Here is an 11,542-nt window from a genome sequence, read left to right on the forward strand (position 1 = left end):
CCCGTAGCTGTGTGGGTTCTGCAGGGCTAGCGGGAGTCGAATAAGAGTAATAGACATTTATTTTACTCAGCCAATCAGCTCACAGGACTTCACACTTGATGCTCCCAAATCGAAAATAAATACTGGAGCGATCCAGGTACATGACTCTGCCCTGTAGTGTCCAAACTAGCTCAGTGGGGGGAGGGATAGCTCAGTGGTTTGAGCATTGGCCTGCTACACCCAGGGTTGTGAATTCAGTCCTTGAGGGGGGTCACTTAGGGGTCTGGGGCAAAATCAATACTTGGCCTTGCTAGTGAAGGCAGGGTCCCTTCCAGCTCTCTGAGACAGGTATATCTCCATATACAGTTAAACCCTGTTATCTCGACGGCCTAGGGGTTTGCCAAAAGCCATCGAGATAACCAATGATCGAGATAAACCCCTATCCACCCCCCCCACCCCCTCCCTGCCCCCTTACCGCGCTGCCTGCACGTGGCTGGATCCGGCAAAGCGGAGCCGGGCGGACGGGCGGACGGGCAAGCGGAGCCGGCGGGCGGGCGGCAGGCGAAGCCGGGACCAGGTATGTGGGGCGGGGACGGGCAGGGACCAGGTATGCGGGCCGGGCGGCTGGGGGGGGCGGGGACAGGCAGGGACCGGGTATGCGGGGCGGGGAAGCGGGGACCGGCGGGCGGGGAAGCGGAGCCGGCGGGCGGGCGGCAGGAGAAGCCGGGACCAGGTATGTGGGGCGGGGACGGGCGGGGACGGGCAGGGACCAGGTATGCGGGCCGGGCGGGCGGGCGGGGACAGGCAGGGACCGGGTATGCGGGGCGGGGAAGCGGGGACCGGCGGGCGGGGAAGCGGAGCCGGCGGGCGGGCGGCAGGAGAAGCCGGGACCAGGTATGTGGGGCGGGGACGGGCGGGGACGGGCAGGGACCAGGTATGCGGGCCGGGCGGGCGGGGACAGGCAGGGACCGGGTATGCGGGGCGGGGAAGCGGGGACCGGCGGGCGGGGACGCGGAGACGGCGGCGGGGCGGGCGGCGGCAGGAGAAGCCGGGACCAGGTATGTGGGGCGGGGACGGGCGGGGACGGGCAGGGACCAGGTATGCGGGCCGGGCGGGCGGGCGGGGACAGGCAGGGACCGGGGGGGTCCGGGGGGGGGCGGGCGGGGACGCGGAGGTGGGCGGGCGGGTACGCGGGGAACCGCCGGGCTGGGGAGCCGGGCGGCCGGGGAACCGCGTGGCTGGGCGGCTGGTAGGGGACAGGCAGGGACCGGGCGGGAGGCGAGGCGGAGCCGGGCGGGGCGGGCGGCAGGCGAGCCGGGACCAGGTATGCGGGTCCGGGCGGGCAGGCGGAGACAGGCAGGGACCGGGTATGCGGGGGCGGGCAGGCGGGGAAGCGGAGCTGGGCGGGCGGGTACGCGGGGAACCGCCGGGCTGGGGAGCCGGGCGGCCGGGGAACCGCGTGGCTGGGCGGCTGGTAGGGGACAGGCAGGCAGGGACCGGGCGGGAGGCGAGGCGAGGCGGAGCCGGGCGGGCGGGCGGCAGGCGAGCCGGGACCAGGTATGCGGGTCCGGGCGGGCAGGCGGAGACAGGCAGGGACCGGGTATGCGGGGGCGGGCAGGCGGGGAAGCGGAGCTGGGCGGGCGGGTACGCGGGGAACCGCCGGGCTGGGGAGCCGGGCGGCCGGGGAACCGCGTGGCTGGGCAGCTGGGGACACGGTGGGTCGGGGACGGGCTCGAGATATTAGGGTTCTGCAAATCGACATAACAGATGAGAAACCCATAAGGCAAACAGGGCGTTTGGCGGTTCCTCTTGTAAACCGTCCACTTAATAGGGTTGGCAAGTTAACCGAGGTCGACATAAATGGGTTCCACTGTATTAACATCTTCCAAAGCAGCATCTGAAAAATGACCTGCTTTAAATTTTATATCTATATGAAATTTTGGACCCCTTGATTTTTGGAGAGCTCTGTTTCAGACACCCCTACCCCACAACCAGTGCACTTGGAATGAGAGGCCCCATTTGCAAATCAGGCGGTAAGGGGCATTATTGTATCTTTTCTCTGATGGTTTATGAACCCAATTGCAGGCTCTAGGTGCCATCACAGATCCTTGCACTGCTTCCCGAGTAGTGGTTAAAGCCACAAGGCCTCGTGGTCACCTGAGCCAGGTTGGCATCTGATCCAAAATCACACCTTGTGATTTTATTGAGAGCCTCAGGATAGATAATGTTCTCCAAGCCCCAGCTCCCGGAGCCACATGATGCGAATCTCAGCTCTCATTTTAAAAAAAAGAAGTATGTTTCTAGCCTTTGTGGTTATGGAGAAAAGCTTGAAAATATGACTCCTAAAGGCTCAAAACCCAAAAGGCAAAGAAAACGCACCCACAATTTATTGTTTCTTTCAAGCCCTCCCCACCCCCACCCCCATGATTTTTATGCCTATCTCATGATTTTGGATGCTCAGGGAATACCGCATTTAAGCACCAAAATAAGGATTGGATTTCCCAAAAGTATCTTGCCAACATATCTATACCACACACATTGGTCACCATTTAAAAAAACGACTGGGGGTTTTTGAGTTCCCAACTGGAGACACGTTAAAGCAGTGGTTCTCAACCAGGGGTACATATACTCCTGGGGTACACAGAGCTCTTCCGGGGGTACATCAACTCATCTGGATATTTGCCTAGTTTTACAACAGGCTACAGAAACAGCACTAGCGAAGTCAGTACAAACTAAAATTGCATACGACTTATTTATACAGTTCTATATACTATACACTGAAATGTAAGTACAATATTTATATTCCAATTGACTTATTTTATAATTAGATGGTAAAAATGAGAAAGTCAGCAATTTTTCAGCGCTTTTTTTTGTATTTTTATGTCTGATTTTGTAAGTTTTTAAGTGAGGTGCAACTTGGGGGTACGCAAGACAAATCAGACTCCTGAAAGGGGCACAGTAGTCTGGAAAGGCTGAGTGAGAACCACTGCCTTAAAAGGGACCTGATGCTCTCTGGCGGGGGTGCTCAGCGCTCCCTGAAAATCTCCAGAGTTCTCCCGCTGGGCTCTCCCAAAATGGAAGCAACCAGAACCTCTAGTCTCTTTTGAAAATCACACCCTTTGATTCAAACTCACAGACTCCAAACACAAACAGTGCCGCGTATCTCCTTACCCTGCGCGTCTCCTCCCGAGGTCAGCACAGCGATGGCTTTCCCACTCCCCAGATTGCGTGTGTGCTCATGTTTTTCTGGTGGCTGCAACATTTTCTTAGCTGGAATATAAAAATAATATATAGATTGATGAAGGAGAGCCCCTTCCCAGGTGCCTCCTGCCTGCCCGATTCCCACACTGTCTCTGGGACCAGGACAGTTTCTTGCAGTTGGGGCTTATCTCCTTTCAAAGCACCACCACTCGGTAAACAACAAGCCAAAATGTCATACTGTAAATTATACTCTGTGCAGCGTCAGCCGCACCTAAATCTGGATGCGCGCAATGAGCTGTCACGTTGTGTGACTGAGGGACCAACGGATACAGACTTTGGCAGAGCAGCTAGGAATTGCTGCTTTGGGCCCTTTTCAATAGGTTTTTTTGGGGGGGGTTGTTTGTTTAGTTGTTTGTTCTGATTGGACACACCACCGATCTACAGACACATTCCTGCAAAGTAACAAAGCCACATGGTATGAGCTGAAATTTAGATCTGCAAAATCCCAACGCACAATCAGAAGGGAAAAGCGAATACTGTGCCTCTGCGGGTTTTTTCTCAGATGTCCCTAGTCACTGAGCAGCAGTGTGCACCAGCTGGTCAGCAAGCAGAAGTATCTGATCAAAGCGACCTGTTCTCCAAATATCCTGCCGAGTCCAAGGTCCGAAAGTTCAACAGTTTCTGCAAATACAAACATCGTGGGCCTGATTCTCAGTTATGGTAATGCCATTGTATACTGCTTTGGCAGCGTATAGGGCCTTACGTTCTGCCACTGACATGCTGGGGGAACTCGGGCAAGTCATTTCACTGCCCCGTGCCTCAGTTTCCCCATCTGTAAAATGAGGAGAATGATACGGACCCCCTTTATAAAGCTCCGAGCGCTATGGATGAAAAACACCATAAAAGAGTTGGGTATTAACAACGATCAGGGGAGTATAAATTACATTTATGTTCATGTTAAGGCCCCTTCACATCAGAGTGGTGTAAAGCAAGTTTGGGGTAACGGCTCAAAGGCACATTTAAAGAAACCTTCTCTGGTGGCTTAAGTCCCAAATTGAGGCTTTGTTAAAAAAAGAAACTCCATTATTAATAGATTTTTTTTTTCATATGTTCCAGTAAAAACATTTTAGAAAATTTTCCTGCAGCATCTGGACCCAAAACTGTTTTAGCCTGATTTGGATCTCCATTGATCTACTGATGGAAAACCCTAGATAAGAGCTAGGTGCTATGATGATTATTGTTCCAGGCCACCAGAACCAACCCATGTAGCTGCCTAGAAAGTGACCAGAAACAAAAGAGAAACCGACTTGCCTATTTTCATCCTGGGGTGAGTTTTAAAGAAAAGAAATCCAGCATGACAGATTATTAGGGTTGGAAGGGACCTCAAGAGGTCATCTAGTCCAACCCCCTGCTCAAAGCAGGACCAATCCCCAAATAGCCCCCTCAAGGATTGAGCTCACAACCCTGGCATTAGCAGGCCAATGCTCAAACCACTGAGCTATCCTTCCCCCATAAATGGTGGTAATTATTCCTTGTGTTACAGGAGCACACAGAGGCTCTGAACAAAAACCAGGGTCACACTGTGCTCGGTGCTGTACAAACACCTAGGAAGAGACAGTCCCTGCCCTGAATAATAAGACAAAAAGAGGGGAAGTTAGTTGTCCAAGGTCACCTGGCAGGTCAGTGGCAAAGCTGGGAATAGAACCGAGGTCATTTGAGTGCCAGCCTGTTCTATTCTATATAAGTTTGCATAGCGTGTTCAACACTGTGGTATCTGTGCACTGTGGTCCAGCGCTCTATTCACTAGGTCGCACTGCCTCTCTGCCTGAAAACCTTATAATCTAAACTAACATGACAGACAAAGGGTGGAAGGGGAAACTGAGGCACAGAGTGGGGCCGTGAGTTGCCTGAGATTATGCAACAGGTCAGTGGCAGAGCCTGAGTCCAAGGAGGTCTCCTGAGTCCAAGTCCAGTGCCCAAACCACTAGACCATGTAGCCTTCTCCATAAAAGTGTGATGTATCATTCTTTGGTGCCTCAGATCAGGCACCCAAGTCAGAGAGCACTTTGGCAAAGCCGGGCCTATATAACTGCAGTAAAATAAAACTTCTGTGCCCTGCATGCACCACCCTGTTATTAACTTCAACATGATCCCGTCAGCCTGTCGCTACACTGAATCCTGGTGTGAAAGCGGTTGTCCTTTCTCCGGGCCCTTTCTCACTGTCGATCTCAGTGGAACTCTGGCGGTCACCAGCTTTCAGTTACATCAACATCTTCCAGGCAGAAGCTGAGACAAAACCATTAATGCCGCCTGCACACTTTGGGGACCTCGATTTGAGGGGAGGGGCTGGGGTTAGCAACGCCCCCACCAGGAAGCCATCTGCAAATGAAAGCTCTGGGGCCTGCTGTGTATGCATATGTTGTACCAGTTTAATAATTTTCATTGGGGGGTGTGATTTTTATAGTAACACAACACTTAGTGACGGATGCAGTTCTCATTAGATTGATAACAACACCTAGTTCTTAGATAGCATTTTTCATCAGTAGTTCTCCAAGCGCTTTACAGAGGAGATTATACTGGTATAAAGGTGCCACGTGGACACGACGCATCGTGTCTGCTGAAAAAGCTCAGTGTTTGCCGCCGACCAAGCGCTTTCAGCAGAGAGCGGGCGCAGTCAGTGTGCACTGTGTCCATGTAGCATCAGGTTGCACTGGCTGAAGCGTGGGGCACACTGTCACTGTTGGGGTTTTACCAGTTTTCACGGAAAGTGTCCTGGGTTTTCCATTATTCAGGTTTTACCATTTTCACCAGAATTTCAGAAGAGGGGAGCTCCCCAGAACCAGCTCTCTGCTCCAGAAGGAGAGAGAGCGGCTCGGTAAATTGGTGGCCCAGGTCATCCTCCTGTCCCCGAATATCAATCTCAATATTTACTCAGAAAACCATGAATTTAATTTTTTGCACTGATTTTCACCCATTCTTACATTTTTGTAATAAATACTGATAAATTCCTGGGACATTTTAAACAAAATAAAACCTGAAAACAAAGGGCTGTGACAGGATGGACAGACATCCCAAGTCCTTCGGGCACACAGCCTCGTGGGAGATTGTCACTGTACAGTGTGGGATACCCATTCATCGCTCAGGAAATTGTGGTTATTTGGGGTCAATCCCTTCTGTTCTATCCCATGATCAACTGCACAACATTTTCCTCATTGTAAGGGCAGGGCATACAATCCTCTTGGATTTGCGGGGTTGCTAGATCTGTCTCTACCTCAGCTCTCCATGGCTCAAACTTTGCTTAAACTCTTTGGGGACAAGGGCTGTTCCTATGTCTCTTTACAACACCCAGCACCACATTGAGAGAAGACTGTTCTACCAGGACCTTGGCTGTGGCTTTTAGAGGAAATGCCTCTACCCACTTTGAAAAAGGATCGACAACCACCATTGCCTCTCTGCTTCCTTGGTAAAGGACCTACAAAATCAATCTGCAAAGCCATCCATGAACTTTCATACACCTGAGATTGCAACGGTGCATTCCTTTTGGATGGCGTGTTGCTGGCTTGGGCAAAAGCCAAACAGTTGTCACAATATTGTTGTCCATCCAATCTAAGAAGAGGCAGTCAGGTGGCGAGCAGGTTTCAGGGGGGCCACCAAGCAGGGCCAACGTTAGACTCACTGGAGCCCAGGGCAGAAAGCCAAAGTCCCCACTGTGCAGAGCTGAAGTCCGGGCCCCTGAGCTCTGCCACCTGGGGCTGAAGTTGAAGCCGGAGCAACTTGGGTTTGTGGAGCCCCACTATAGCGTGGGGCCCCAGGCAACTGCCCTGCTTGCTACCCCCTAACGCCAGCCCTGGCTTTTATATGCAGAAAACCATGGAGTTTTTATAGCATATGGGGCTCAGAAAAAGGGTGAGAACCCCTGCTGTAGGGCTTACCTAATTCTCTCTCCTGCCAAATCTCCATATTCAGTGGACATTTGGGCCAGTCACCCAGGAGAACCCCCAAGTCAAGCCCCCTAACTAGCATGGGGCTAGATTCTCTCAGGCCAATAGGGAGGCCTCCCCAGCAGTTCTCAGTTCAGTCCCTGCTTTCCTCCATGGGTCGCTAGCACAGAACACAGTCATTGTGATGTCACTGGAAAGCCCAGGCGACAGTTTCTCTGTTCACAGGTTATGTCATCTCCACGGCCTGGGGGTCCACCCCCCCGCCCCGTGAGGACTGATGGGATGGTCTCTCTGCTGCATCAGGAGGCAGCTAACCAGAGGGGGGATTTTTTTTAAGCTACCTCTCAACTTTGTCCCACAGTCCCCCGATTTCCGTAGCCGTGCGGTCTGCGCCAGCTCTGCTTTGCCACCAGCTGCCCTGAGATCCCTCTGCTCCAGCACACTTGGCTGCTTTGCCTGGCACCGTACTCCTTCCGGTCCCAGCGTGGGAAGTGGCTCCGATGGAGTCCAAGTCTGGCTGCCACGCTACAGTAAGTCATTAAGAACTGCGGGTTCTTAGCGTCTCTGAAGAGCAGGCCTCTAGGGCCAAGATCCTGATCAGCATTTAGGCATTGATTTCAATGAAAGCGAGGAGCCTGCGTACCTTTGAGGATCTGGGCCTAGGTATCTCAGGTTGGTCACTGAAAAACTGAGGAACACGAATCAGAGGCTGCTTAAAAAAAATATTGGTCAAAGCCTCTAGCTCCCTACAGTTGTGAAGGAAACCTTCGCACGGTGAACCAGCTGTTGCAGCAACCCAATTGTTGCAAGGAGCAATCTGAAGAAGGAGAGGGCTCTTCAAGACACTTTCCCTGCTCCACCAGCATCACAGTACACTACGGTCTTCAGCTACCTTACGGCAATGTTTATTTCCCATTCGGATCCTAAGAAATCCTTAGAAAGCTTGTCTGGGGTTACTCGTGCAGGGCCACTACCCACAACCTCCTTTCCTGCTGTGCCTACAGGGATAAGGAAACAAGCCTGCAAAGGGTTAAGTGGATGGAGATCAGATGCAGCTGGAGGCAGAGGGCTGGATTTTGGCTACTGTGAGAAGGGGGAAAGGTTGTTGTAGTTGCCAGTATTGGGACAGTTTTGCACGGACTCTGGGGAGGCAGAGGGAGATGGTGTGGGGGAGCTAGGGGAGGGGGCAGAATGGGGGGGGTTGTTGGGCTGGGGGAAGCCAGATGTGTCACTGGGCAGCTGGGGTGGGGTGGGAGCAGGGGTTGCTGGGATGGGAGGGGAATCCGTTGGCTTGGGAAGGTGGGGTGGGAGAGAAGGAGGAGTTGAGTAACAGGGGGAGTCAATGGGTGAGTGAGGGAAGCAGGACGGGGTGAGTCGACTGAGGGGAGAGTGAGTCAGTCTGTAGTAGCATCCCCTCCCCTCCCCTCCATGGAAACAATTAGTGTCGGCCTTAGAACAGGGGTGGGCAAACTTTTTGGCCTGAGGGCCACATCTGGGAATAGAAATTGCATGGCGGGCCATGAATGCTCACAAACCTGGGGCTGGGGTGCAGAAGGGGGTGAGGATTGTGGTTGGGGGTGTGGGCTCTGGGGTGGGGCCAGAAATGAGTTCAGTGTGTGGGAGGGGGATTGGGGTTGGGGCAGGGGTGTGGGCTCTGGGTGGGGCTGGAGATGAGGGATCTGGGGCGCAGGAGACTGTTTCGGGCTTGGATCGAGGGGTGCGGAGGGAGGAAGGAGGATCAGGGCTGGGACAGGGGGTTTGGGCGCAGGGAGAGGCTCAGGGGTGCAGGCTCCAGGTGATGCTTACTTCAAACAGCTCCCAAAAACAGGGGCATGTCCCTTCTCTGGCTCCTACACAGAGGCGTGGCCAGGCGGCTGTGCACCCTGCCCCATCCGCAGGCACCTCCCCTGCAGCTCCCATTGGAGAACGTAGGAGCTGGAGGGGGGCCATGCCGCTGCTTCTGGGAGCCATGTGGTGCGGCCCCCGACCCTGCTCCCTGGCTGGAGCGCCAGTGTGGAGCAAGCCCTAGACCCCACTTCCCAGCAGGAGTTTGAGGGCTGGCTTAAAATGGCTGGCGGGCTGGAGGTGGCCCGGGGGCCGTAGTTTGCCCGACCCTGCCTTAAAATATGTCAGCGTATCCTTAGGGCTGCTGAGTGTTGTAATAGGAGCTATAGGATGGCATAGCTTTAGCTGCCAGCACTACTCCTGGCAGGGATGGAAGCATCCCCATCCCCTCCTGCTACATGGGCTGGGGCGGCAGCTTCCAAGGGTGGGTGTTTAAAGCCCCAGGACAGTCCTGGTCTAAACAGCAGAGTTTGGGGGAAGAGATAAGAACCAGAGGGAGCCCCAATGTGTGAGATGCATGATCACACACTGTTCTCCCTGCAGAACCTGTCTCACAGGGCACACACTGAATAAGGCAAGGGGATACAGTGACTGATTCCTGCCTCATTCTAACTCTTATTTGTTTAAACGCTGTGCAGATCCGCTGAGCGTTATCTATGGACTTGCTCTGAATTGACACCCACTGTCACTGAGCATAATCTGATGCCTGGGATGGATGGTCTCCATGGTGGATGTAGGTGGGGGAACTAAGTCACCAGAGATGATAAAAGTAACATTGCAAAACCAATAGTGTATTTCCAGAAAATGTAAATGTATTTAAAAATAAGTAATTTAACTTGATGCCAACAGAGAAAACATTTGATTTTTTGGTAGACAGGCATCACGTATCCTGTTTCTGACCTTTTCTCTTTACTCCTGATTGACTAAGTGATTTAAAAATACATGTTGCACCCTTCCCACATTCACTGCTGCTATTACTTGAATTCTAGCTGAAGCTCCTCATGAAATCGGAGCCCTGCTGTGCTAGATGCTGGACATACACTTTGTAGGAGATGGTCTCTGCCCCAAAGAGCGTACTATTTCCCTATTTTACAGATGGGGAAACTGAGGCACAGAGCATGAGCCCATTATTCTGGCAGGTAGCTAAGCATATGCATCACTTCCATGACTTCAGTGGGACTACTCACATGCTTAAGTAGGTGGCTGAATCAAGGTCTGCATAACTTACCTGAGATCAGATGGGGTGCATGTGGCAGAGGCAGGTCTCCTGAGTCACAATTCATACAGTTTAAAGCCAGAAGGGACTCCTGTGATCATCTAGTCTGTCCTCCCGCATATCACAGACCACAGGACTTCCCTGGATTAATCCCTGTTCAAACTAGTGCATATTTTTAGTGGGGGAAAAATCCAGTTTTGATTTTAAAATTTCCAGTTGAGGAGAATCCACCACAGCCCTTGGCGAGTTGTTTCAATGATTAACTATCTTCACTGTTAAAAAATGGAGCCTTATTTCTAGTCTGAATTTGTCTAGTGCTTTAACCACAAGACACCTCCTCTCTCGCATCCAGCTTGGCCAATGAATGGGGCAGGAGTGCAGCAATAACACAATGAAAGCCTGTGTTGTGATGTAGACAGGATTTGCCTGCAATGCCCTTGTTAACAAACCAACCAAAATAATGATCAGTTGGCTAACGGTTGATGAACAGAGGAAAGTTAAATTAATGGGCTAACATTGGTGAACTGCAAATTGAGGGCTTGGCTTTAATCATCACACACATTCCCCTTGTCAACTGTCTTGGTTGTCTCTCAAGGAAGAGAGGGGTGGTTAGCTGAGGGAGCTCTGCAGGTTGTCAAGCCTGTTGTGTGCATTTATAACCCTTCTTTATTAAGTCCATGCCATCAGCCAGATTGTCTCGGAGCTCCCTTCATGCTCCAAGCTGAAGCACTGGGGCTGGTTGAAAGTTTTCCATTTAAACTCTTCTTTGATGGAAAATTGGGGCTTTGATTAAAAAAAAAAATCATGAAAAGTGTTGGCTTTCTGCAGGGAATTTTGATATGTAATGAAAAACCTGAAATCCAAAGAGGTTTCACATTTGGGCTGAAATATTTCAGGTCTTCCACCATCGCCCACTGGAAGAATACCAAGATGATTACTCTTAGAAGCCTGACAGAAACTCCCTGAGCACGTTGGCCTAGAACTCATCAGCATCCGCATGGTGGGGCGATTCCTGGGATTCCCATACTAAGTAGTTGTGCTAGACAGCTTTCATTCCGGGGAAGGGGCCACCTTCTGTACCTGAGTCAGATGAAAAAACCCAGCCTTGCACCCAACCTGTCATGCCTGGGCTCATAACTGAATACCCAGTGGGAGAGAGTGTGCTAACACAGGACTAGCTGAGACATCCAGCCAGATTTCAAGGGATGTACACAAGACCAGATCCCTCTTTATTATCGCTGTGCTCTGATGGCACTCATTTGTAAAGCACTTGTCACGCCTGGTCTGGTGGCATGATGGGTCCTGGTATCTAGGGAGCGAAAGGCCAAAAGGAGCAGCAAACCTGTCTTTGCACCGATAC

General features: G+C 52.2%; 1 protein-coding gene across 2 annotated transcripts in view; it reads right to left on the reverse strand.

Annotated features, from left to right (window-relative positions):
* The window catches only part of PFKM (phosphofructokinase, muscle), a 49,809-nt gene extending 39,327 nt beyond the window's left edge, over positions 1-10,482 (reverse strand). Inside the window, exons 1-2 of one of the 2 annotated variants that reach the window (XM_044994620.1) lie at positions 10,195-10,482; positions 3,151-3,249 (exon numbers count right to left, since the gene is read on the reverse strand). In XM_044994620.1, the coding sequence (XP_044850555.1) occupies positions 3,151-3,249; positions 10,195-10,249 (154 nt within the window). In that variant the 5' untranslated portion in view covers positions 10,250-10,482. Of the gene's footprint in view, positions 1-3,150; positions 3,250-7,112; positions 7,288-10,194 lie in introns of those variants that run through there. The other variant, XM_044994619.1, reaches the window with a different exon arrangement.
* Positions 10,483-11,542: the final 1,060 nt, after the last annotated feature.

The sequence above is a fragment of the Mauremys mutica genome, chromosome 20 (assembly GCF_020497125.1).
Source record: "Mauremys mutica isolate MM-2020 ecotype Southern chromosome 20, ASM2049712v1, whole genome shotgun sequence".
Lineage (NCBI taxonomy): Eukaryota > Metazoa > Chordata > Testudines > Geoemydidae > Mauremys > Mauremys mutica.